The sequence below is a fragment of the Sorex araneus genome, chromosome 5 (genome assembly GCF_027595985.1).
Source record: "Sorex araneus isolate mSorAra2 chromosome 5, mSorAra2.pri, whole genome shotgun sequence".
Lineage (NCBI taxonomy): Eukaryota > Metazoa > Chordata > Mammalia > Eulipotyphla > Soricidae > Sorex > Sorex araneus.
In genome coordinates this window covers 120,155,351-120,182,881 of record NC_073306.1, presented here as the reverse complement: position 1 = coordinate 120,182,881, position 27,531 = coordinate 120,155,351, and the positions used below count along the sequence as shown (strand labels likewise).

Below are 27,531 nucleotides of genomic sequence, written 5' to 3'. Positions count from 1 at the left end.
GACCACTGCCAGGCATGGCCAAACTCCCCCTACCCACCCCCCCAACCCCCCAAAAAAAAGGTTCTTGAGAAAAACCAGTCCACAGAGATCCTCCCGGGTGGTGGGAGGGGCTGGACTGAGCGGAGTGGGGGAGGGGAAGCCGCTACCCCGTGGGCAAGGAGGTCAGCGGGGCTGAGCTGTGAAGGAGCGAGTGTGGGGAGCCGGCCAGCCCTCACCACAGCGCCCCTTCAAGGTCCTCCCTACGATGGGCCCTGGACAGCCCTGCTGAGGAGCGATGGGAAGTCAGCCGAGCAGGAAGAAAAGGCTGCAAAGTTCCAGCTCCGACCTCTCTGCGCAAGACCAGGGCCCTGCACCCGAGGCAGGTAGGCTCGGCTGGGACGGTCCGTCAGGGGGCTCAGGGCGGGGGAGGGTACTCCCAGCATGGAAGGCTGCACAGGGAGGGCACTCCGGACACTGGCTTTCTTTCATGCCAGGGATCTCCCACTATGCCAACCTGAGGGGCAGGAAGGCCCCAGGCCTCCCCCACCCCTCCTGCCTCCTCTTGCACATTTGTTTGGAGGCTGAGCTGAAAACTCTGGCTTACCCCCTTCTGCCACTGCCCAAAGCTGCCCAGGCCACTGCCATGGCCACCAGCTACATGTGGCCATTTAACTTTCAAAGGAAAAATTTAGGGACCTGGGGCTGGATCGATAGCACAGCGGGTAGGGCATTTGCCTTGCATGCAGCAGACCCGGGTTCGATTCCCAGCATCCCATATGGTCCCCTGAGCACCGCCAGGATAATTCCTGAGTGTAGAGCCAGGAGTAACCTCTGAGCATCACCAGGTGTGACCCAAAAAAAAAAATAAAATTAGGGACCAGAGTGAGAACTCAAAGAACTGAGCACATGCTGTGCATTTGCAGGAGACCTGGGTTTGACCCCGGCCCTGAGACTCTGAGCTCCGCTAGGTGTGGCATGAAATATAAGAAGTGAAGTTTCAGTTCCTCAGCCATGCTCACCCTGCGTGGCTTGGTGGGCAAGCACAGTTATACACTTGCCGTGGCAGAAAATTCTCTGGGACGCAGATGCTCCGAAGGGCCTCCTCTCCTGAGGAATGCTGTGGAACACTGCGCACAAAATTAGGGCAGTGGCCACTGGGGAGATCAGCACATTGACCAGAGAGATAGTACAAGAGCGTTTGCCTTCCATGCGCCTGACCTGGGTTTGATCCCCGGCATCCCATGTGGCTCTCCCAGCCCACCAGGAGTGATTCCTGAGTGCAGAGCCAGGAGTAAACCCCTGAGCATCACTGAGTCTGACCCAAAAACTAAAAAAAAAAAAAAAGGAAAAGAAAAAATGAGCACGTACCATGCAGAAGTCGAGTATGGGGGGGGGGGCTGGAGCGATAGCACAGCGGGTAGGGCGTTTGCCTTGCACTCGGCCAACCTGGGTTCGATTCCCAGCATCCCATATGGTCCCCCGAGCACTGCCAGGGGTGATTCCTGAGTGCAGAGCCAGGAGTAACCCCTGAGCATCTCCGGGTGTGACCCCCCCCCAAAAAAAGTGAGTGTGTGTGTGTGTGTGTGTGTGTGTGTGTGTGTGTGTGTGTGTTGGTGGAGGAGGGGAGTTGGTTTTATCCTCTAAGTGGTGCTCAGGAGGCAAAAAGGCAACTCCCAAGGATTCTCCAGAGACTGAGATGGGTTGCTGCTCAGACCCTCCGGCAGTGCTTAGGGTCACACAAGGACAGTAGGGGATTAAGTCGTGCTGGGTATCAAGAGCCCATTCAGGACAAAGGCCTTTACCCCGATGTTATCTTTCCAGCCCCATCGCTGAACTTTTAACCATAATTTTCTTTGTTTTTGGCTTTATGGGTCGAGATGCTCAAGGTTACTCCTGGCTCTGCACTAAGGAGTTACTCCTGGCAGTGCTCGGGGAACCATATGGGATGCCGGGGGGTGGGGGGTAAGGGGGTGGGGGATAGGGATCAAACCCACGCCGGCTTGTACAAGGCAAACCCCCTACCTGCTGTACTATTGCTTGGGCCCCAACCATAGTTTTCGTTTTGTTTTTTTTTTTCATTTTGGGTCACACCCAGCGATGCACAGGGGTTACTCCTGGCTTTGCACTCAGGAATTACTCCTGGTGACAACCATAATTTTCTAAGCTAACAAAAAAATGTCCGCTTTCTAAAGGACAAAAATCTCTTCGAATATTAATATTTTGACTCATGCTTTTCCGCAGAGGATCATCAGATGATTTGATGAGACCCCACCCAGGTCGTGGAAATTAACCTACTTTATGCCAACTCTACTTTTTTGTTGTTGTCTGGGAGCTGGGGAGCACACCCAGCAGTACTCAGGGCTTACTCCAGGCTCTGCACTCAGGAATCACTTCTGACAGGCTCAGGGAACCGCATGGGACGCCTGGGATTGAACCTGGGCCAGCCCCGTGCAAGGCAAACGCCCTCTGCACTGTACCGGCCCCCTCGTCTCCTGCTTTAAGCCTGAGTCTCCTCTGAAAAGTGGCTTCTCAGCAGCATCAAGGCTGGGGTTGGAGCTGGGGCCAGCCTCGTGGGTGCGTATGGCTGACCCTTACGGGACAACACCGGAATCCAGCAGCACTTGAGAAGAAAGGGCGAGAGCACACCGGCCAGCAGCAGGAGGAGCCTGCAGACCAGTGTGTGCGACAGGGATGTGGGCGACACTGGCCTCACTGAAACTCAGCTGCAGTGGCAGGGACCCCCCCATCTCGCTGAACCCACCTCCCACCGCCCCTCCCCCCTGACTTCCGTATCCTGAACCCTGCCAACCCCATCACTGGAGGCAGCTGCCTTTCTTAACCAGACTCTGGGCGCTGAGGCAACCTTCTCCTCCCTTTCCCTCCCTACCCCTCCCCTCCCCTTTCCTCTCCTCCCCTCCCCTCCCCTCCCCTCCCATCTCCACCCAGCCTGCTCCAGCCGCCACAGCAGCTGCTCTGAGCCAGGGCCCGCTCTGATGGTGGTGACCCACATGCACAGGGGTCCTGGGGCTTTCTGCCCTGTGGCGCCTGAGGGACACCATGATCCCCGCTCTCCCAGGGGCCCCACAGGGGAGGATGGGAAGACCCTGTCTTCCTGCCTGGAAGATCCCCCTGATCACAGCAGGAGGTTGACCTTGAGGCAAGCCTGGGGGTATCGTGTGCTCCCCATATCTCCTGATAGGGGGATCTACAAGCTGCCACCAAATACCAGGCCTTGTGCCAGCACCAGAGGACACGGGACCCAGGAACACAGGAGAGGACGAGAGAGACACAGTCCCGGCCATCAGGGTCACCAAGCCAAAGGAAAGGATACCCCCGTTATGGCTGTGTTTGATTCGAATGATGCTGATTTTTTTATTTTGGTTTTTGGGGGTCCAGGGATCGAAACTAGGTCTCACATATGCAAGGCCTGGACTTGACTACTGAACCACATCCACAGCCCCAGTGGGCTTGGGGGTGCTACTTTTGGAGGGGACTTAAGGGTGGCTCGGGGCCACACCCAGAGGTGCTCAGGGGCTTCTGGCTCTGTGCTGCTGGCAGTCGCCCCAGTGGGGCACGAGGCAGCACCAGTGCCCGGCATTGAGCTGGGGCTCCAGCATACAAAATAAGCCGCCTGGCCCTGGGAGTGGGCTCCAGGGGGCTGGGCAAGAGCATATGCTGAAGCTTCCCCAGAAAGGACCCTTCAACAGAGGTTAGGGGTGAGGGAGATGGGCCAGGAGGTGACTCCACAAAAGAGCCCTTGCCTTGCTTGTACGAGGCTGAGGGTTCATTCCCAGCACCTCCAAAGAAAAAGAAAAGAATTGAGGTCGGAGTGATGCTACAGCAGGGAGGGCGTTTTTCTTGCACGCAGCCGACCCAGGTTCGATCCCTGACATCCCTTATGGTCCCCCAAGTACCACCAGGAGTATTTCCTGAGTGCAGAGCTGGGAGTAACCCCTGAGCATCGCTGGGTGTGACCCAAAAAGCAAAAAAAAAAAGGAATGGAAGGAAGGAAGGAAGGAAGGAAGGAAGGAAGGAAGGAAGGAAGGAAGGAAGGAAGGAAGGAAGGAAGGAAGGAAGGAAGGAAGGAAGGAAGGAAGGAAGGAAGGAAGGAGAGTGAACAGGAGAGGGCCCTTGGCAGGACTGCACGTCAGTACCATGGTATTTGGGGGCCTGGGGGTAAAGGGCCCTTCTTTCAGTGCCCTGGACCTACCCCACTGGCAGGGCCCCTTCTCAAGCTATGCTGGGATGTTTGCCAAGACACCGGGCACTTTCCTTCACCCTGGGTAGCTGGCTGAGGGACTCAGGAGGAGAGACGAGTATGGGGTCACCGTGAGGGTCTCTACGCCAGCCCAGAACCAGACTCTGGTCTCTCGTGGGCACCCAGCACACACACCATCCCCCTGTCCCTAGGGGACTGTCAGTCCTGTCGCTGTCGCTATACCTCTCTGCACCTCCATCTGCCGGGCCTGAATCCCCTCAGCAGCCTCTGGGGACAGACCCACATCTCGAGACCAGTCCCGGGGTTCCTGGTTCCATAGCTCCCTCTTTGAGCACTTGACAATCAGGGCCCTTCTGGAGTTAAGCGTCCAGTCCAGTGTCCTCCATCCAGGCGTGGCTGTCTTGATGGCCACCTCCCGCAGGGCCCCAGGGGAGGTACAAGTTGAGAGTGGGGTGAAAGCTGTGACCTCACTCCCTCGGGGCTAGACCACAAAGTCCCCGCTGGGCATCGGACTGACTGGAAATGACGACCACAGGGGCCCCCAGCACCAGTCAGGCCTGACCTGACACACACAGCTGGCTCGGTGCACCTCCTCCAGAGAGGCAGCCAGGCCTGCCTCTGCAGTGCTGGAAAGCTGGGCCCGTGACCCCCTATGCTGCTTCAGCCAGGCCCCGCCCAGGCAGAGCTCAGAGGCCCATGCTGACCTGCGGTGGGCCGTGGGTGCCCACTTCTCTGAGCAGCAGAATCCCTCTATGAAAGCCTGTGAAAACCTGCACTGCGGGCAGGGCACTTGCCTTGCATACAGTCAACCTGGGTTTGGTTCCTCAGCACCCCACATGGTCCCTCCAAGTCCCTCCAGGGGTGATCCCTTAAGCACAGAGCCAGAAATAAACCCTGAGCATGGCCATTGTGGCCCCAAAACAACAACAAAAAACCCTGAATGAAGGGATTGCAGGTCTTGGCTCAAACAGTTGGTCACATGCCTTGGGTGTGAGATGCTGTGAGTTCTACGGGGGACCCTGAGCACCACTGGGTGTGGTTCTGGTGGTCCCCTAATGCACAGGTATAGCCTCCACAGAAATTACTTGAGGGGGGGTCCAGAGCGATAGTACAGCGGGGAGGATGCTTATCTTGCACATGGCTGACCCAGGTTTGATCCCTGGCATCCCCTAAGGTCCCCTGTGCACCATTAGGTGTAATTCCTGAGCACAGAGACAGGAGTAACCCCTGAGGGTAGTCAGGTGTGGCCCCCCCAAAAAAATGACTTGGGGCTGGAACGATAGCACAGCGGGTAGGGCGTTTGCCTTGCACGCGACAGACCCGGGTTCGAACCCCAGCATCCCATATGGTCCCCTGAGCACTGCCAGGAGTAATTCCTGAGTGTAGAACCAGGAGTAACCCCTGTGCATTGCCGGGTGTGACCCAAAAAGCAAAAAAAAAAAAAAAAAGGAAATGATTTAAGGGTTCAGCTACTGTAGCAGGGAGAGCACTTCCCTTGCAAGCTAGAGCCCGAGCTTCCATCCCCAGCACCCATATACTTCTCCAACTGCCAGGCACGGGTCCCAAAGAAATTCCTTAGAAGGATTGTACCAGGACCCCCTTTCCTCTAAAAGTGACCCCCAAGAGCTATCTGCATGCGCAAGGGTGGGATCCACACCCCCTGTGCAGGGATGACGGGCTCTGCCTCTCCTTCCAGGGAGGAGTGGGGCCAGAGCCGTGGCCCTGGGCAGCTTCCCGGTGGGAGAGCCGGCAGAGCTGACGCTGAGACTCGGGGAGCCCCTGACCATCATCTCTGAGTAAGTCCTTTCCCAGTGGGGGGCCCTGCTCTCTCCTGCTATGGAGCCACCCTCCAAGCTCATACGTGACCCCGAGAAGGTCTGGCAGGAGCCTGGAGGAGGAACTTAGAAGGCCTGGTGTGGGGCCTGGGCGCTCAGAGGGCCAGGGGCCCCAGGATGCACCAAGAGGGCCCTTGCAGAGCCCAGTGGCACTTCTAAGAGGGCCCCTCCCCCTCCCTTTTCTTTCCAGGGACGGGGACTGGTGGACGGTGGTGTCAGAGGTCTCGGGCAGAGGATACAGTGTCCCAAGTATCCAAGTGGCCAAAATCTCCCAGGGGTGAGTTTCCACGGCCGGCCCAGCTGCAGCGGACTGGGTCCCGCCTCTTTCCCAGTTGGATGCCGAGCAGGGTGGGGACAAGAGCAGCCTGGGCCCGCACTGCCACCCACCCTCTCTGGAGCCGTCTTGCTGGTGGAGAGAGCTTCGGGGACCTGTGGGGAGCAGAGTCTGAGGGTCCTGAGATGGAGAGTGGTCGGTGGGTGGGGGTCACCCACCCGACGAGCCATCTCAAGGGGCCCAAGAAAGAAGGCATCACCGGCCCCCAGGGGTTCTCCCTAAACCCCATGGGGTCAGCAGTGTGTCACTGTGTATGTCAGGCAGCCACTCTAGCTCTGGCCAAGCCTGGGGGAGGCGGCACGGAGGGCTGGAGCACAAGCGGTACCCCAGGAGTCCTGGACGGGGTCCCTGGCATGGTAGGTCACCGTGTGGCTGACATCCTGTGGACGCACCATCCCAACTGCTGCGCCTGCCTTTTCTGAGGGGCCTGGCGGCTGCCTAGCACCATGCTCTGTGTTTTGCAGTGCCGGGGATGGAACCCAGGGCCGCGCATATGCCAGGCAGGTGCTCCACCCCCGAGCTGCCTCTAGCTCTAAGCACACAGGTTAAGCCAAAGAAAGCCTGAAGGCCTCCAGCAGTCGCTTCCCTGCCTGATCTTCATTTACAGCCTCAATTTTAGAAACTTGTTTCCTGTATTAAAAAAAAATAAAATAGGGGCTGGAGCGATAGCACAGCAGGTAGGGCATTTGCCTTGCACACAGCTGACCCAGGTTCGATTCCCAGCATCCCATATGGTCCCCCAAGCACCGTCAGGAGTAATTCCTGAGTGCATGAGCCAGGAGCAACCCCTGTCAAACGCCAGGTGTGACCTAAAAAGCAAACATAAATTAAAAAAAAAAAATAGGGGCTGGAGTGATAGCATAGCGGGTAGGGCGTTTGCCTTGCATGTTGCCTGCCGACCCGGGTTCAATTCCCAGCATCCCATATGATCCCCTGAGCACAGCCAGGGGTAATTCTTGAGTGCAGAGCCAGGAGTGACCCCTGAGCATCGCTGGGTGTGACCCAAAATGCAATATATATATATATATATGAGCCCCTTTTGGAGTGAGACTATTGGCCACGATCTCTCCTTGGGCTCCACTTAGCCTCCGACTTTGCCTGTGAAACTTCGCAGTGACACACAGGGCCGTGTTCACGAAGCTTATTGGATTCTGTGACCAGGAGTCTCAGGCCTGGTTCTCCCGGCCCAGGAGGAGGCCAGGGCCGAGTGAACCTAGAGGATTCCTGCGAAACTTCTTGCCCTTGTCACTGCAGCTGAGCTTCCGTGGGTGGCTGTGGCCGGGAAGGGCTCAGGGAGGAGAGTGCGGGCGTGGTCAGCTGGGACCCCTCGGGCCACTAGGTGATGAGGCTGGGTGGGCCTTCCCCAAAAATGAGGATGTCTTGAACATTCCTAGTCCAACCTTTCTGCCCACAAGTAAGTCCCTCTGGGAGTTTGTTAGGTTTTGGTGAGAACAAATAATTGTTGACCACATGCCTTTAACCACAGGGTGAAACTTTGAAATGTTTACGCAGAGGGTAGTACAGCAGCTAAGACCACTCCTGACACTGCATATGGTTTTTAAGTCTCTCTCTTTTTTTTTTTTGCATGAGGTGGGGGTCACACCTGGTGATGCTCAGGGGTTCCTCCTGGCTCTGCACTCAGGAATTACTCCTGCCGGTGCTCAGGGGACCCAATGGGATGCCGGGAATTGAACCCAGTCAGCAGTGTGCAAGGCAAACACCCTACCCACTGCACTATCACTCCAGTGCATATGGCTTTCTTAGCCTTGCCAGGAGTGATCCCTGAGCACAGAGCCAGGAGTAAGTCCCAGATCTGAACCAAAATCCAAAATATAGAATAAAATATTCATATAAGTGCTGGGGATATGGCTCACCAGTGAAGCATTTTGCTTTGCTGCCTGAGGCTCTAGCTTCTATCTCTAGCACACACACACACACAGACACACACACCCAGACACACAGATCCACACACACCCAGACACACAGACACACACATACACCCAGACGCACCCAGACACACACACAGACACACACAGGCGCACACACATGCACACACATAGGCGCACACACACACACACACACACACACACACACATGTTCAAATGGGAGAAGCAGGGCAGGGAGATGGCACAAAGGGCTGGAACTTCTGTTTTGCACATAGGAGCTGGACCCTAACACATGATCCCAAGCACCTTGGGGAATAGAAGACCCCCAGCCTGGGCTGAACAGATAAAGAGCTGAAAGGATTAGAGCTCACACTTGCTTTCCTGAAGTTTCACCCCCTGCACCCCCCAGAGCACCACTGGGTGTAGCCCTGGTGGCCTGGAGCATTGCATGGCCAGGTCTGAGTCCCAGATGTCAAGCCTGCACCTCTGGGTGGATTATTACTAGGTCCACCGCTGGGGCTGATACCACCGGCGATGCCCCTGTAAAAGCAAAATGCTCAGGTTGGAGCAATAGTACAGTAAGCACTTGCCTTGCCCCTGGCCCACCAGAGTTCCATCCTGGCATCCCTTATGGTCCCCTGAGCACTGCCAGGAGCGATTCCTGAGGGAAGAGCCAGGAGTAAGCTCCGAGCATCACTGGGTATGGTGTGCCCCCACCCCCCAGATCAAATGCTCAAAAGAAATATTTACTCCAATAGCAAATCGATTTCCCTGTCCAATTTCCTTTGGCGAGAGGCTGCTCCCAACCGTGCTTCCAGGACTCTGCGAGGGTGCGAGGGATCAAGGCCAGGGCCCCTGTGTGCAATTCTGCACTCCAGTTTGGGGCCCTCTCCCCCCGCCTCTCAGCCAGGCGAGTGGATGGAGTAAGGGCAGTGCCAGGAGAGAGGGGCTCACCCAGACCCCAACCCCCCAACACTGGCCACTGGGAAATGAGGCCCCCAAGGCGGAGCCCCTGAGGGTCTCTGAAGCCGCTGGATCCAGGAGCAAGAGAGTAAAGCTGAGGAAGTCTCAGAGACCCCGAGGCCAGCTCCTCCTGGTCCAGATGGAACTCAGAGGCCCAGAGGAAGCAGGCCTTGCTGGGGCCCCAGACGGGAGAGAGGGCTCCGTGGGGTCGTGGTCAACCCTCCCTCTGCCCCACCCCAGACCCCTCTCCGCTGCTCCCCAGGTGGCTGTATGAGGGCCTGAGCCGGGAAAAAGCTGAGGAGCTGCTGCTGCTGCCGGGAAACCACGGCGGGTCCTTCATCGTCCGAGAAAGCCAGACCCGAAGAGGTGGGTGCTGACCCTCCCTGACGCCTGGACACTGGCCCAGTCCGCCGAGAGTCCCGGCCTCTCCGTGGGCAGGGGCCAGGCTGCGACTCCGGAACAACACTGGGGGCCCCACGGAGGAGGGGCCTGGAGGGACCCGGTGGGATTCCTGGGGCGCGTGGGCTGGAGTGTGGACAGCAGGAAGGCCCCCAGGGCTGGCCTGTCTCTGCGCCAGCAGGAAGCGGGGCTTTCTCCCTCAGAAAGGCAGCTGGCGGGGGGCTCTGCAGCTGCCCACAAGCAATTCCCTGCACGTGGGGTGTGGGGGTGCTATCTGCTCGGACCTAAAGGGAACAGCTTGTCGGTTTGGGCTCTTGGAGCCCAAACCTGGAGCATTTTCCCTGATCCTTTTATTTCTCTTTCTAGCTTAGATAAATCTGAAAAAAAGTTTCTTCTATTTTTCCTTTGGGCTGGAGCGATAGCACAGCAAGTAGGGCATTTGCCTTGCACACAGCCGATCCTTTTTAATTATTTTAGGGGTTTCTTTTCTTCGATTTTGTGTTTTTGGGCCATACCTGGCAGTGCTCAGGGCCAACTCCTAGCTCTGTGCTCAGGGGTCGCTTTGGGCAGGATTCAAGGACCATATGGGATGCTGGGGATTGAGAGGTTGGCCACTTACTATTGCTTTTCCCCCAACCCCTTGTCAATCAATTGATTTTCATGACAATTTCTTTTTTTTTTTTTTTTTGCTTTTTGGGTCACACCTGGCGATGCACAAGGGTCACTCCTGGCTCTGCACTCAGGAATTACCCCTGGCGGTGCTCAGGGGACTATATGGGATGCTGGGAATCGAACCCGGGTCGGCCGCGTGCAAGGCAAACGCCCTACCCGCTGTGCTATCACTCCAGCCCCAATTTTCATGACAATTTCAAAATAGAGTTGAATACCTCTGCAAGTGTCTATGATTCACCACACCCAAAGACTAACTTGATCAAACTGGGCACCCAGTGGTGCTCAGGGATTAGTCCTTGTTCTGTGTTCAGGCATTACTCATGGCAGGGCTTGGGGGGACCATAGTGGGTGCCAGGAATTGAATCCAGATAAGCCCTGGCCCATAAGGCCTCCTCACCCTCCCCCCACACCCCCCCCCATGATGCTCTTCTCTGGAGCAAGTAGGCTTGTGATAAGGCATTTGTGTTTGAGCTGTCCCGCTGGAGGCAGAAACCCCCTATGAAGTCACCTCGGATCTTCCTCTCCCCCCATTCTCCCAGGGGAAGCAGAGGCCTGCAGAAGTGTAGGATACTGGGTAGTCACCTCTGAGGTCCCTTCCTCCCTGAGCCCCTTGGCCTGGACAGGAGGGACATTTTTGTCAGCCAGTCCACCTGCTTCAAGCAGCCGTGCAGGGCTGACACCGCCATTGTCCCCACATGATAGACTGAGGCCTGGGGAATAGTAATGATCTCTCCAGAAGTGCCAAGCTGGGGCACCGCTGACTTCAGACACCTGAGAGAAGCAACAGGCCCAGGACAGACACCCGTGAGGAGGGTGACAGGCCCAGGGTGGGCTAGGAGATGCCCAGGAGTAGGAGAACAGATGCCGATGGACTCCTTCATGGGGGAACCCTCCAGTGTGTCTTTTAGGCCCCTTTCCTGCATTAGGGGGCCCCCTCCCCACCCTCTCCTGTCATTTTCCAGGCAGAGTCAGTCTCTTACCCTCATACACACATCCATAGGCTGGCTGAGGAAAGAGGTGGGGGGGGGCCAGGTGCCACGGGCTGCAAACAGGAAACCGCAGCAGGGGAGCCATGTGGGGCAGGGGCGCTGCAGAGGGGGCCCCGTGAGGCTGAGAAGCCACAGGAAGTGCTCTAGCTCCATCACACCCTCCCTGCTCTGGCCTGGTGCGACCCCGAGAACAGTGGCCACCCACCCCGCCACTCTGACCCTTTCCCAAAAAGGTCAAAGAACACAGCCGGTAGCAGAACAGAGCTCACGGGGATCCACCTGGTGGCTGGATGCTCAGCCTTGTCCCAGAGTCATCAGAGGAGGCGGAATCTCAGTGCGACTCTGGGTGTCAGAAAGAGAAGAGGCTGCCAGGGATGCAGGATGAGGCCAAGGCCTCTGCTCTGAGTGAGGAGTCCTTCTGGACAGCATTGGTCAGGCTTCGGAGGCCAAGGAAGCAGTCACATCCATTCACGTTCAGTCACGTTCTGTCACGTTCAATCGCGTTCAGTCATGTTCAATTACATTGAGTCACGCTCAGTCGCTTTTAGTCACATTCAGTCGCATTCAGTCGCGTTCACTTGCTTTCAGTAGTGTTCAGTCGCGTTGTCGCATTCAGTCGCGTTCAGTCACATTCAGTTACGCTCAGTTGTGTTCAGTCGCGTTCACTTGTGTTCAGTCTGTTAGATTGTGTTCAGTTGCTTCCAGTCATGTTCTGTCACATTAAGTTATATTCAGTCATGCTCAGTCATATTCAGTCATGTTCAGTTGCATTCAATTGAGTGTAGTCCCATTCGGTCAGCACCGCCTGCTGTGCCTTCAGTTCTGGTGGCATCAGGGTCACCCGGAGGGCTGGTGAAGGACCAGCTGGCTCCAGACCCAGCATTTGAATTTGGCAGGTGTGAGGCCTGGCTCCAGTCCCGCTCTTTCTAACAAGTTCTCAGCTGCTGCTGCTGCGCTGGTGTGGGCACCCCCAGTTCGCACGTCCACTCCGGGGTCAGCAGAGACCCTGGCCTCATGCTGGCATCGAGCGGTTCCTAAGCCAAGAGGGCAGTTTAGAAGCCACCCACAGGGTGTTCTGCTCAATGGTGGGGGGCAGGGGCCTGACTCTGGCAGCCCTCAGCTCCCCAGATAAGTCTGATGAGCCGCCAGCGTGGAGACCCAGTGACCTAGTGGGTGTGGGCCCGGAAGCACAGGAAGTGGGGCTGAGCCGCAAACGGCAGCACTCAGGGGGGTTCTGCCGCATGCATCGTGGCTCTGAGGTAATTCCATGTGTCACCGAGTAAAATTTCGGAACATGGTTTGTGGTCAACAAAAGTCTGATACTGCAGCTCCGGGGGTGCGGGTGACATCACACGACGGTTCTCCGAGGCCCCACGGGAGACCTGTTGTTAGACTCCTGGGCAAAGGGCTGAGATCGGCCTTCCTGAGCTCTCAGGACAGCTCCCATGCTCCTTTATGTCTGCAAACACACTCCCAGGCCGGAGAACCCAGAATGAAGTATGCGCTGGAGAGAGAGTACAGGGGTGAAGCCTTGCATGTAGCAGCCAACCCCAGTTCCATCCCCAAATACAGAGCCGGGAATAGACCCCGAGCACTGCTGGATTTGGCCCTCACTCCCTTCCCCCAATGAAGAATGAAATAATAATGGGCTGGAGCGATAGCACAGCGGGTAGGGCGTTTGCCTTGCACGCGGCCAACCCGGGTTCAATCCCCAGCATCTCATATGGCCCTCGAGCACTGCCAGGAGTGATTCCTGAGTGCATGAGCCAGGAGTAACCCCTGTGCATCACCGAGTGTGACCCAAAAAGAAAAAAAAAAGAAAAGAAACAATAAGGGGGGCTGGAGCGATAGCACAGAGGGTAGGGCATTTGCCTTGCACATGGCCGACCCGGGTTCGATTCCCAGCATCCCATATGGTGCTCCGTGCACCGCCAGGAGCAATTCCTGAGTGAAGAGCCAGGAGTAATTCCTGTCCATCGCAGGGTGTGACCCAAAGAGGAAAAAAAAAAGAAACAATAGGAAACCTTGTCTTGAGAGAGAGTGCAGGGGTCAGAGCATTTGCCTGGCATGCGGCAGCCCCCAGGTCCAGCCTGGCCCCATCAGGAGTCACTCCTGAGCATCACCAGGTATGGCCCGAATCCTCACTCTGAAGAAAAGAAACCCTGCCCTTTAAAACACACACACACAAAGCCTCTTGGGCCAAGTGACAGCTCAGGGGGCTGGGGCACATGCACCCAGGAGCCTGAGTTCCATCCACAGCCCCTCTTGGTCCCCAAGATCCATAGAAGAGACCCTTGAGCACCCTGGGTATGGCCACCCCAAAATAAAACAAAATTGTTGTTCGTTTTTTTTACCACACCCTGTGGTGCTCCAAGGGTTACTCCTGGCTCTGCCCTCAGTAATTATACCTGGTAGTGCTCAGCGGACCATATGGGATGCTGGGAATCGAACCCAAGTCAGCTGCATGCCAGGCAACACCCTACCTACTGAACTATCTCTTTAACCCCTAAAACAATTTTTTAAAAGCTTATCTTTGCTTTTGGGAGGTCACACCCTGCAGAGCTCAGGGCTCACTTCTGACTCTCCTCAGAGGTCACTCTTGCCAGGGCTTAGAGGACCTTATGTGGTGTTGGGGATCAGAAGTGCATCTCTTTTGTTTGTTTTTTTGTTTGGGGGTTACACCCAGTGGTCCTAAGGCTTACTCCTGGCTCTGTGCTCGGGGATCACTTCTGGTGGGGGTTGGGGGAGTGTATGGGATGCTGAGAATTGAACTCAGGCGAGCCGCGTGCAAAGCAAGCGCCCTCCCCGCTGTCCTCTCGCCCCGGCCCCCGAAGCCCGTCTTCTTGAGCTGTGCTGTGAGGCCACCAGAACCCTGTGTGGGGACAGTGCCGACTCTAAAAATAGGCCCCGCCAGGCCACTGCTCTACTACATGACGTACTACCTTCCATTCTCTGCAGACCCGCCTGGCCACCGCACCCCACAGCCAGAGCCACAAAGGGGAAGTGCAGTTCGGATCTGGGCTGAGGGGAGGGGCCTAGGCAAGCTCCACCAGCCCCACTGGGGGTTTTGCCAACCGAGGCCCTTGTGGCTGGCCCCAGGCAGCCCCGTGCATCAGGTGGCATGTAGCTGCTGCTCTGACCCTCTTCCCGACGCCCTCCCGTGTGAGCTCCCGTGTGACTCAGAGCCCCGTAAGGTCTCCCCTGGCTGTGTCTCTAAGGCACCCCGCAACAACCAAAGGTGGGTCCCCTGCAGCTGCCCACTTCCACCCTGCCCAGCGTCAGACTGCCACGGACAGCCGCGCACTCATCACACTCAGAGAGAGTGCTGGGGCCGGCCCCGGAGAGGCCCCGCCCGGAATCCACACCAGGCCCTCTGCCCTCCCCCTTCCACGGGCGTATCTACCCACTAGGCCTGTTCTCCAGATGCCTCCATGTATGACCGCACACAGGCTGTGCTATGTGGTGCCTGTGCGTTTAGCTGTGGGGTGGCCCGGGGGTTGCCCTGAGGCCGCACCCCTCCAAGTAGGGGTGCACCCGCACATTCTGGTCACTGTGCTCGCAGGGGACGCCTGCAGGGCTTACACTGGCTCACTCCCAGCCCGAGTGCTCGCTCACACATCAGATCTGGTGCCACGCAGGGCGCTTACACTGGACTCGTGTGGCCAGAAATCTCCTGCGGCACTGGGCCATCCCGGGCAGCTCAGGAGGTACCAGGATCATGCCAAGCACATGCAGAGCGCAGGACTGGACTCAGCTTAGAGCTTGCAGGCAGCTTAATCATGGAGCCAATCCTGGACCAGACTAGCAGAGACCTTTTCCCTCCAACTCAGAGGGAAAAGTTCTGATCTGACCTATTAGGCATGATGTTGCCCACAGACATTTCTCTGACGCTTCGTGTCAGGTTTAGACCCTTTTCTGGTAGGCAGATGTGTTAGACCCCAAAATTTCTAGGCCCCCATCTCTGGAGCTTGTGACTGTTTCTTTACGTTGCAAACAGGAGTCTGGAGCTTAACTAGGAAAGGATTTTGGTACGGAGAAATTATCATGGATCAGCCAGATGCAGTTCCCATGAATCCACAGAGCTCTGGGAAGCTGGAGGTCAGAGTTCATGGAAACTGGACGGAGCCAGCCTGCTAGCTCAGAGGACAGGGGGAGGAATAGTGAGATAGGGGTTTCTGGTCACTGTCAACTGTCATCCCGCTGTTCATCTATTTGCTCGAGCAGGCACCAGTAATGTCTCCATTGTGAGACTTGTTACTGTTTTTGGCATATCGAATATGCCACGGGTAGCTTGCCAGGCTCTGCTCTGCAGGCGGGATACTCTCGGTAGCTTGCCGGGCTCTCCAAGAGGGACGGAGGAATCGAACGAACCCAGGTCAGCTGCGTGCAAAAGCCTGACCCACTGTGCTATCTCTCCAGCCCGGGGATTCTGGTGGCTTTTAGAAATGAGGCAAGATGGGAGGATGGGTGGTCCTCTGGAGGCAGCAGAGAAAGAGTCCTGCAGGCAAGCCTTGATTTTAGGCCAGTGAGAGGCCCCTTTCAGGCTTCTACCCCCCCTCCCCCCCCCCCCCCCCCCGACTGTCGGGCATTTGTTTTGTTTTACTGTCATTGGTGATTTGTTACAGCAGTGAAAGAAACAAATACATCCTGTAAATACATCCTGTTCGTAGTTTCCTGTTGTCGTGTTTTCTTTTTGAGGGTGGAGGCATCTCTGTGATGCTCAAGACTTACTCCTGGCTCTCAGCTCAGGATCACTCCTGGTAGGGCTCAAGGAACTGTATCCCTGCCAGGAACTGAGCCGTGGTCAGCGGCGCACAAGGCAAGTGCCCTACCAACTGATGATGTTGCCAGCCTGTCTTTTTTTTTTTTCTTAAATCATGATTAGTGGGGCCAGAGCAATAGTACAGTGGGTAGGGCGTTTGCCTTGCATGTGGCCGGCCCAGGTTCGATCTCCGGCATCCCATATGGTCCCCCAAGCTCCGCCAAGAGTGATTCCTGAGTGCAGAGCCAGGAGCAACCTCTAAGCATCGCTGGGTGTGATCCAAAAAGAAAAAAAGAAAAATCATGATTTGTGTTGGAATTTGTCACATGATTTTCTGAATTTCTCTAGGTGAAGGGTCTAAGATAGTGAATTACACTGATGTTCTTTTTTTGAGGGGGGCTACACCCACAGTACTCAGGGTTTCCTCCTGCTGTTGGGACTTGGAGGAACATATTCGGTGCCAAGAATCAAGTCAGGGTTGGCATCATGCAAGACAAGCACTTTCCCTGCCATACTATCTCTCTGGGGCTGGAGCGATTGCACAGCGGTTGGGCATTCGCCTTTCACACAGCCGACCCGTGTTCGATTCCTCCACCCCTCTCGGAGAGCCCGGCAAGTTACCAAGAGTATCGCGCCCACATGGCAGAGCCTGGCAAGCTCCCCGTGGCGATTAGATATGCCAAAAACAGTAACAATAAGTCTCACAATGAGAGACATTACTGGTGCCCGCTCGAACAAATCGATGAGCAACGGGATGACTGTGACTGACTATCTCTCTGGCCCCATGTTTGGTTTTTCTTCCCACTGTAATTCAGTTTAATTCGGTTTTATTTTCATTTATTTTTCCTGAGGTAACAGGGGTTTGTAAGAACGGGCCTTGCAAGTTTACATGTGGTGTTTGGTTTGGGCTGGGTGGGGGCGTTCCAGAAGCCCTTCCAGGAACTCCGGGCCCACCAGGCCCTACAGTTGGATGCGAGAGTCCAAGACAGCAACGCTGCTCCGGGCCCGTGGCGCCAGCAGTGACCAGGACCACCCAGAAGGGCCCGGGGGTCCGCTGAGCTCTGCCTGGAGGTGGTGAGATGGGGACCAGGCAGTGCAGGGCTGACACCAAGATCAGGTTTCGTCTGGGCCCTGGTGGTCTACTTTTCTGGGGGAGGTGTTTGGGGGTTTGAGTAATCAGGGCTTACTCCTGGCCTTGTGCTCAGGGATCACTCTTAGAAGTGCTTGGGGGAATCCCGTGTATGCCAGGGATCAAACGGGATTCACTGCATGCAAGGCCAGCATCTATCTATACTATCTCTCCGACCCTTAAGTTGTTTTCGTGATTTTGTTGTGAATAAAAACATTTTTCGGGGGGGGGGGGCTGGAGTGATAGCACAGAGGGTAGGGCATTTGCCTAGCACGCGGCCGACCCTGGTTCGATTCCCAGCATCCCATAGGGTCCCCCAAGCACCATCAGGGGTAATTCCAGAGTGCAGAGCCAGGAATAACCCCTGTGCATTGTCGGGTGTGATCCCAAAAGTCTAAATGAATAAATAAATAAATAAAAATATTTTTCTGGAGCACATGCTTCGCATACAGGGCCGAGTTCAATCCCTCACACCCCAGTACCGCCAGGAATGATCTCAAAGCACAGAGCTGGGAGTAGCCCCCAAGCATCGCCTGGTGTGGCCCCTAAACAAAACAAGGAATTTCCAATTTCCCTGTCACTTATTTCTTTTTTGATCCAGATATTTTGATCCAGATTTTGATCCAGATTCCCAGATTCTATTATTGTGGGGGCATGCCCAGTAGTGCTTGAGGAGACACGTGGTCCTGGTGGTCGAACCCAGGATCTCTTGCATACAAGGCATGTGCGTTACCACTTGAACCACATCTCTCTATCATTTTTCTCTTTGTTTTGTTTTTTTTGAGCCACACCTGGCAGTGCTCAAGGCTTACTCCTGGCTCTGTGCTAAGGGATCACTCCTGGACGCTTGGGCATCTTATCCAGTGATCAAATGTGAGTCAGCCATGTGTAAGGCAAGTGCCCTACCTGTTATGTTATGTTATGTTATAGATCCAGCCCTTGAACCACCATCTCTGACCCCAAGTATCTCTTTGTTTGTTTTTGATTTTGTTCCATACCCAGCAATTCTCAGAGGTTACTCAGTACTCAGTGCTCTGTACTCAGCAATTACTTCTGGTGGTGCTCAGGGGACCATGTGGGACTCCGGGGACCAAACTCTGGTCAGCTAAATGCCCTACCCATCGTACTATTGCTAAAACCACAAGGCCCCAGACATCTTTTCTTTTTTGGGGGTCACACCCGCTGTTGCACAGGGGTTACTCCTGGCTCATGCACTCAGGAATCACCTCTGGCAGCGCTCAGGGGACCATTTGGGATGCTGGGAATCGAACCCCAGTCGGCCTCATGCAAGGCAAACGCCCTACCCACTGTGCTATCGCTCCAGCGCCCCCACCTCGACATCTTTATGATGTTAATTCCAAATTCTATGGAAGTCAGAGGATATACTTTAATTAGTTCAGTCCTTGTGAATTCCTGTTTCTGTGGCCCAGTCTATAGTCTGTCTTGAATATTCCATATGCACCCAAAAGAAAATGTGTGGGGGCTGGAGCGATAGCACAGCGGGTAGGGCGTTTGCCTTGCAGATGGCAGATCCAAGTTTGATTCCCAGCATCCCATATGGTCCCCCGAGCACTGCCAGGAGTAATTTCTGAGTGCAGAGCCAGGAATAATCCCTATGCATCGCTGGGTGTGACCCAAAAAGAAAAGAAAAAAAGCAAACATGTATTGTTAGCAGAGACCATGTGCCCTGCTAAGTCAACTTGGTTGGCTGGATTTTTTTCCTTTTTGGGTTACACCTGGAGATGCTCAGGGGTTACTCCTGGCTTTGCACTCAGGAATTACTTCTGGCGGTGCTTGGGAACCGTATGGGATGCTGGGAATCGAACCCGGGTCGGCCGCATGCAAGGCAAACGCCCTACCCGCTGTGCTATTGCTCCAGCCCCTCCATCAGGTTTTCTCCATGCATTTTGAATCTCTAGTTAGTTACATACAAGTTTAGACTGCCTCTGTCCTCTTGGTGCATCTCACTTATCTCTGGTACAGGGGCCAGATCTGATCTGGCAAGGCCTTATCTCTGGGTTTTGAATTCTACTTTGATACTAATACGACAGGAACGGTGCAGCTTTCCTATAATTAATACTGACGTGTCTTTTGTTTTTCTTTTCAGTTTATTTTTATTTTAGGTTTTTGTTTTCCTTTCGCCACACCCAGCAGTGCTCAGGGCTCACTCCTCACACCACACTCAGGGATCACTCCTGACAGAGCTCAGGGGACCATATGTGGTACCCAGGATCGAACCCAGGTTGGCCATGTCCAAGGCACGTGCCCTTCCTGCTATACTCTCACTCTGGCCCACAGCGTCTGTCTTGTATATCCCCCTCACATGCAGTGCTCAGACTACCGTTTCTCTTCTTGGTTGTGTCCCTTAGGTATATTTGCCTTGAGATTACCATGAAGTTTACCTGTGAATTTCTGAGTCTCCTTTCATTTATTTTTTCTATTTGGGTCACACGTGGCAGTTCTCAGGGGACCATCTAGGGTGCTGGGATAGAACTAGGCATGTCCAATGTACTCCAGCCCTATATCCCCTTTTAATTCAGAGCAAGTGAGCCTTGAGCACATTGTTCAAAACTTCATTATTTCCTATCCTCTTTTTTTCCACTTTGTAGGTTCTTAGTATCTTACTATCTCCAAGTAGAATTCTTTTTTCTTGGGGCTGGAGCGATAGCACAGCGCGTAGGGCGTTTGCCTTGCACGCGGCCAACCCGGGTTCTAATCCCAGTATCCCATATGGTCCCCTGAGCACCGCCAGGAGTAATTCCTGAGTGAAGAGCCAGGAGTAAGCCCTGTGCATCGCCGGGTGTGACCCAAAAACCAAAAAAAAAAAAAAGAATTATTTTTTCTTTTCTTTTTTTTTTTGCTTTTTTGGGTCATACCTGGCGATGCACAGGGGTCACTCCTGGCTCTGCACTCAGGAATTACTCCTGGCGGTGCTCAGGAAACCAGTTGGGATGCTAGGAATCGAACCCGGTTCGGCCGTGTGCAAGGCAAACATCCTACCCGCTGTGTTATCGCTCCAGCCCCTCCAAGTAGAATTCTTTTCATTTTTATTGTTGTTAGGCAATACCAGAGTTTCATACATGCAAGCAATCTGTAATTTCTTGGCTTTGTAAAGGAAGCGTGTGTGTGTGTGTGTGTGTGTGTGTTTGGATTTTTTGTTTGTTTGTTGTTGATTTTTTTTGTGGTGGAGATGGTTGGAACTGGGGGACCTGGGCCACTGGCAATTCTCAGCCGTCCGTGTGGGGCTATTTGGTTGGTGCTGCCGGGGCCCAAGGGTGCAGTGCCACTCGGGTCCCACTGTGCCGGGGTCACCAGATCACCGAGCCACACCAAGCAGTGTTAGGGGGTCTGGGGCTTTTAGGTTTCTGGCAGAGCTGAATTAATGGGCATTAATTCTTTAGCTGTTGGTTGTCTGTGAAGCTTTGGTTCATGCATTCCTATCTAAATACCCTAGAGGGTAAAGTATTCTTACTTGGATGTTTATTTCTTCTAACATGTTGGCTATATCATACCATTCTTTTTGACTCTGACGAGTTGCCTTTGATAAATCTGCTGTGGGTGTTATGAGGTTCCTTATCTGTCAGTTTCTTCTTTGATTCTGCTGCTCTCAGCAAATTTTGCCACTTTAAGGTATCTTGATTTTCCATTTGAGTTTATTCTGTTTGGAACTCTGATCTTCTTGGGTCTAAGTATATGACTTTATTCTCAGACTGGGAAAGTTCTCTTTTTTTTTCAGTCTTTAAATTTATTTTAATTTTATAAATTTGTTCACAATAATTGATTACATTTAATATTCGAACACCAATCCCACTATAATTAACCTTTCTATGACCATATTTTAAATGTTTCCACCTGGACCCAAACTCTTCCCCAAAGCAGAACCAAAATAATTTATTTTGTATTGCTTGTTATGAATAATCTGCTAAAAAATGACCCCCAAAAAATGTTTCCTTAGAGAAAAGTGTGTGAAGACTGTTGTATTTCACCCTGGAGCCATTAAGCCCTTCTATGAGATTACTAATATGTTGTTAAAGATTGAGACTTTTGTGCATATATTGGTTGCCTTCTACTTAAAAACCCCATCAAATGTTCTGTGCTATTCTTGGTACTTCAGTGGAGTAAGGTCTGAGATATTGTGTGGCCACATTTGCGGCCAAGTGTTCCAGGAATTCTAAAATTTAAAATATAGTTATACTGGGGCTGGAGCGATAGCACAGCGGGTAGGGCGTTTGCCTTGCACGCGGCCGACCTGGGTTTGATTCCCAGCATCCCATATGGTCCCCCGAGCACCTCCAGGAGTAATTCCTGAGTGCATGAGCCAGGAGTAACCCCTGTGCATCACCAGGTGTGACCCAAAAAGCAATATATATATATGTAGATATATATGTATGTATATATACATACATATATATCTACATATATATATATATCCTGGCAAGCTACCCGTGTGTATTGGATATGCCAAAAACAGTAACAATAAGTCTCTCAATGAGAGACGTTACTGGTGCCCGCTCGAACAAATCGATGAGCAACGGATGACAGTGACAGTGATATATATAGTTATACAGCAGATTCTTTCATGGGTGAGGCTTGTCTGAGCCTGTGGAGATCAGCCATGAGCATGGCGGCAATTGAATTATGGACGTTTTCGGCTGCCGGGGCTCTGTTGGGGCGGGGAGGGGTCTCACCTGCCCCCCTCCTGCTTGCCCTGGATGAGACAGCCTGGCACAGGGTCTGGAGGCATCTCTGCAGCATGTCTTTTTTTTTTTTTTTTTTTTTTTTTGCTTTTTGGGTCACACCTGACAATGCACAGGATCCTGGCTCTGCACTCAGGAATTACTCCTAGCCGTGCTCAGGGGACCATATGGGATGCTGGGATTCGAACCCGGGTCGGTTGCGTGCAAGGCAAACGCCCTACCCGCTGTGCTATCACTCCAGCCCCAAAAGTTCTTAACTTTTTTTTCCCTTTTTTTTTTCATCCTTTTTTCAAGGAACTATATGGGATGCTGGGGATCATACCTGGGTCAGCCATGTGTGAGGCAAACACCTTACCCGCTGTGCTATTGCTCCAGCCGCTCATCTATGTTTTTTACTTCACCAACCATGTTCTTCAGTGACTTCCTTTTTGTCATTTTGTTTCGGGGTCACAGCCGGATGTGTTCAAGACTTATCCCTGGTCCTGTGCTCAGGGATCAATCCTAGTGGGGCTCAGGGGACCATTTGTGGAGATTGAACCCAGATCAGCCACATACGAGGCAAGCGCCCAGCCCGCTGCACTATCTGGCCCCTCCAGTGACTTGCTATTTTCTCGCTCTTTCTCCTTTGGGAGGCCTTTTCTATTATTTTCCTCCATTTCCTGAACATCCTTACGCTCGTCACTCTGAAGTCTTCAGTGGAGAGATTAGAGAGGTCTCACATGCGTGGGGACCATTTTGGCATTTGTCTTTGCCCGTTAGTATGAGAGGCGCGCCCCACTCCCCTTACTCTCGAGTCAGGCTTACTGTAAGGGATATCGCAGGCCTGAGTGACTCTGAGGGCCCCATTTCTCACTGGGGCTGTGCTGCTGACTATGGCCAGGACTTTGCAGCCTGGACCACGGCTGCCCCCCAGTGTTCAGTCTGGGGCCTCCCCGACGCTTTGTTGTTTGAGTCGGGCCCCTGGGCACCACAGAACCCACCACATTTTGAGAGTCTTCTTTGGACATTGGGGCTTCTGTCAGATGCTGAGCTGAGGAGGGCCTGGCTGCTCTCACCTGGATCAGGGAGCTGCTCTGCCCCTGGCCTAAAGGACTGAGGGATGCTCCCTGCTGGGCCCTGTCCCCACGAGGCAGTTTCAGAACTCTCTCTCTGTCTGTCTCTCTGTGTCTCTCTCTGTCTCTGTCTCTCTATGTCTCTCTGTGTCTGTCTGTCTGTCTGTCTCTCTCTCTCCACCCCTTCCTCTTTTGGGCATTGTGGCTTACAATACGGATACTGAAAGGTTATCGTGTACATCCCTTTACCTACTTTTAACCCTCAGTTCTTGTCCAGCATGATCATTTCCAACTATTATTGTCATACTGGCCCCTTCTCTATCTCTGACATCTTGGTCCAGCCTCTCCACTCCTTCACTTTTATTTTTAGCTTAGTTTAGTATTCATTTTGAAAATGCTTTGCCTTAAATGGGAGTGTTTAGATTATTCTCTGAAAGTGAATGCTTCCTACAACTGAGCAGCGCCTGTTTTGTGAGGAGTTTACTCCTGCCCTTCTAGGCTTTTCACTGGGAAAGGACCAAGTGACAGGGTCTCTGCCTCTTCTTCCAGTTCTCTGTGCCAGTTTTCTAATCTGTAAAATGGGAATAATTGTATCTGACTGAACCCACCTCAGAGGGTAACCATGAGAATTAGATAATCTATATAAAGCATACAATAAATATTCAATAAATGAAAAATTACAAACAACTTTAGATAGGTCAGTCAATTACTTTTTTTTTTTAAATGTAACTAAGCACCCTCTTCTCATTTGGCTTTTTTTTTGTGGGGAGGGCATGTTGGACCACACCTGGCAGTGCTCAGGGCTTACTCCTGGCTCTGCATTCAGGGGCCATTCCTGACAAGGCTCGGGGGACCATATAGGGTCTCAGGGATGGAACCCGGGCCAGCCATGTGCAAGGTGAATGCCTTACCTGCTGTACTCAGTTCAGTACTTGACTTTAATGAAGTGTTGACTAAAGAATGGATCCCATGGCAGGAGGGAAAGCTCAAAGGGACGAGCTCAGGCTTTGTATGCAACTGGATTCAATCCCTGGCACTGCATGGTGCCCTGAGCACTCAGCCAGGAGTAGTCTCTGAGCATTGCAGGGCGTGACCTAAAAAGTTTGGTTTTGGGCCACACCCAGGGGTACTCAAGGCTAACTATTGCCTCTGCAGAAATCAATCCTAGTGGGGCTCAGAGGGCCATATTTGATACTGGGGATTGACCATGGTCTGCCTTACCTGCTGTCCTATCTCTTCAGCCCCCCCCCCACAACCCATTTGGAGGAGTGTGGGGCCACAATGAACCCAGCTCACAAGGCGAGTGACTGTGGTTCTGCATGCAGGAACATCGGGTTCAAGATTTGGCACTGCATGGTCCCTGAGCACCACCACGTGTGACCCCAGATAAACAAGAACAGGAGCCAGAAAGACAGCACAGTGGGTAGGGCACTCGCCTTGTATGCACCTGACCCAGATTCAATCCCCGGCAGCCCATTTGGTCCCCCAAGCCCACCAGCAGTGATCCCAGAGTGCAGAACCAGGAGTAAGCCCTGAACACTGCCAGATAGGGCCCAAAACAAAACAAGAGAACCACCAAGATATAGCCCAGGTGAATTGCTCTTGAGTGCACCCTCACCCATGTCTAAGGTGTACTGTCACCCTCACCCATGTCTAAGGTGTACTTTTACCTTATAAAAACCGAGCGAGATGGCTTTCACTTTGTGGTAAAAAACGCTCTCAAATGCATCCTGTTCCACTGTAGCCTGATGTGAGACTTCAGCAAGCAGGAGTTTGGAGGGGGTGTGTACCGGAGCCATGCTGGCTGTTCTTGGGGCTACTCCCAGCTTGTTAGTGGTGGAGTGCAGGTTGTTACAGGGGTCAGGCGAGAAAACTGCGTGACCTCATCTCATCCTCACAATTAAGAATGGAGCGATAGCACAGCGGGTAGGGTGTTTGCCTAGCACGCAGCCAACCCGGGTTTGATTCCCAGCATCCCATATGGTCCCCCAAGCACTGCCAGGACTAATTCCTGAGTGCAAAGCCAGTAGTAACCACTGAGCATCACTGGATGTGACCCAAAAAGAAAAAAAAAAAATAATAGCCCAGAGGGTGTGTTTTCCTTGCATGCAGCTGACCCAGGTTCAATTCCCGACAGCCCATATAGTCCCCCAAGCACCACCATGATCCCTGAGTGTAGAGCCAACTGAGTAACCCCTGAGCATCACCAGGTGTGACCCCAAAAGTCAAAAAATAAATTTTAAAAAAAGGCCCAGAGACAGGACTGGAGAGAGACTACAGCAAGTAGGGCATTTCCCTTGCATGCAGCCAACCCGGGTTTGATCCCTGGCACCCCATGTGGTCCCCTGGGCACTGCCAGGAGTAATTCCTTAGAACAAAGCCAGGTGTACCCCGAATGTCACTGGATGTGACCCAGAATCAAACAAACAAAAATAGTCGAGAGGCTGGAGCAGCAGTACAGTAGGGAACTCGTCTTGCATATGGCCAACCCAGGTTTGATCCCCAGCACCCCATACGGTCCCCTGAACCCCAGCAGGAGTTATCCTGAGTGCACAGCTGGGAATGGCCCTGAGCACTGCTCAGTATGGCTGCAAAACAAAACAAAACAAAACAGAACAAAAATTTTTTAAAATAAGAAGACCAAGAGAGCAAGTCCTTGTCCTACCAACTTCCTTTCTGGACTTTGTGGCCACCTCCCCAGCTCCCCTCCCCTCCTGGGCAGGGCTAGATCCCAGGAGGGACTCAGTCCTCTGCTACTCAGCCCTTCCCTTCTCAGGCTGCTACTCTCTGTCCATCCGCCTCAGCCGCCCTGCATCCTGGGACCGCATCAGACACTATAGGATCCAGCGCCTTGACAACGGCTGGCTGTACATCTCACCACGCCTCACCTTCCCCACGCTGCAGGCCCTGGTGGACCATTATTCAGGTATGGCCTGTCCTTGTCTCTGTGAAAAGACTTGGGATGCGGGGCCTGAGGAATGGTCGTTGTGCCCTTAGACATTTCTCATTGAAGAACACCCAGTCATTTCCTCTGAGTCCTGTTCTCAGAAGTGTACTCTGGGGGACAGAGCGGTAGTACAGAGTAGAAAGCTGGCCTTGCATGAGACGGACCCTGGTTCCGTTCATTTATGCCACATAGTACTCCAAGTGCAAAGCCAGGCCCAGGTCCCGATCACCATTACCTGTGGCCCAACACAGACACAGCAATGCGTGCGTGCTCACAGCCGTTTTCCTCCGTGCCCTGACAGAGCCCCAATACCAGCAGCTCCTCAGACCTCCCGGTGAGAGCAGGCCTGGCCCTCCCTGTGGCCGTGTGGAACCAGCCCAGCGGCAGCTGGGACAGGTCACCTCACAGCAACAGGCGCGGAGCTGCTGGGGCTGTGGAACTCAACTGGTGCTGTCTTGTGGGACACTGGAGGTCTCGGGACAGTGTCAGCGGGCCCGGAGGGGGCAGTTCCGGAATTCCTCAGGGCTTCTCTGAGACGCCAAGAGGAAGACACCGAGTTCCTCAGCTGCTTCTTCCCAACGCCTCTGCCTAAGCAGAAAGGGGCTGAGAAAGGTCCACCAGCCTGCCCAAAGTCACCTCCCTGAACCTAGCCCGGAACCCCTGACTCAGGAGCTGGGGTTCGGCCCGTTCGTCCTCCTGTGCCTCGGCCGCCAAGTGTGGAAAGCGGTCAGGCTAGGCAGGGTGGTCGCGGGCAAGCTGGGTCCAGCCAGCCACGTCAAGGTCAAGGTCTTTTCCTCAGAGATGGCGGATGACATATGCTGCCCCCTCAAGGAGCCCTGTATCCTGCAGAGGACTGGCCCCATCCCCACCAAGGCCATACCCCCACCTGTGACTGTGAAGACGACACCCGTCAACTGGGAAGAGCTGGACAGGTGAGGGGACCCCTGGAACAGGAGGGACAAGGGGAGGACTTGGCCCTGGGAGCCCGACAGGAATGGGCCTGTCATCTTCAGGGGTACTTGAGTGCCCACAGCACTATTATTTTTTTTTTTTTTTGCTTTTTGGGTCACACCTGGTGATGAACAGGGGTTACTCCTGACTCTACTCAGGCATTACTCCTGGCAGTTCTTGGGGGGCCATATGGGATGCTGGGAATCGAACCTGGGTCGGCCGCGTGCAAGGCAAACGCCTTACCCGCTGTGCTATCGCTCCAGCCCCCTCACGACACTGATTTAAAAGTGAAGAGGCGGGTGACTCTCTACAGGCCAGTCTGCTGGGAGGACTGGCAGGGACAAGCAAACAGGCCACTGGCAGTGGCCCCAGGGCAGCCAGACAGGAGGGTCCAACAAAATGGGGCAGCACAGAGGACCGTCCCAAGAGCCAAAGTGGGGTGTGTGGTAGGGAAGTGAGGGCCGAGGGTACTCAGTGGCAGTGACATGAGTGGGGAGTGTGGCGTGGGTGCGGGCCCTCCGCCCAGCTCCTCTCCCGTCTCCACAGTTCCCTCCTGCTGCTCTCGGACACCTCTGCCACGGGGCCAGCGTCTCTCCTCAGCGAGGGGCTCCGGGAGGCGCTCAGCTCTTACGTCAGCCTGACCGACGACATCTCCTTGGAGGATGCTGAGACCCGAAGCAGAGGCCGGAAGGGGAACAAAGCTTATAGTACTTAGAA

General features: G+C 54.0%; 1 protein-coding gene across 1 annotated transcript; it reads left to right on the top strand.

Annotated features, from left to right (window-relative positions):
* Positions 1 to 274: 274 nt before the first annotated feature.
* On the top strand, positions 275 to 27,529 carry SLA2 (Src like adaptor 2). The gene is made up of 7 exons (XM_004612645.1): positions 275 to 362; positions 5,895 to 5,994; positions 6,224 to 6,310; positions 9,479 to 9,582; positions 25,693 to 25,842; positions 26,663 to 26,795; positions 27,361 to 27,529. The coding sequence occupies exons 1-7, from the start codon at positions 275 to 277 to the stop codon at positions 27,527 to 27,529; spliced, it is 831 nt and encodes a 276-aa protein (XP_004612702.1).
* The last annotated feature ends 2 nt before the right edge of the window (positions 27,530 to 27,531 follow it).

Coding starts and splice junctions, on each gene's coding strand:
- SLA2 (XM_004612645.1), top strand. CDS start 275: ATGGGAAGTCAGCCGAGCAGGAAGAAAAGGCTGCAAAGTTCCAGCTCC. Junction 5,995..6,223: donor CCCCTGACCATCATCTCTGA/GTAAGTCCTTTC, acceptor TTTTCTTTCCAG/GGACGGGGACTGGTGGACGG. Junction 6,311..9,478: donor GTGGCCAAAATCTCCCAGGG/GTGAGTTTCCAC, acceptor GCTGCTCCCCAG/GTGGCTGTATGAGGGCCTGA.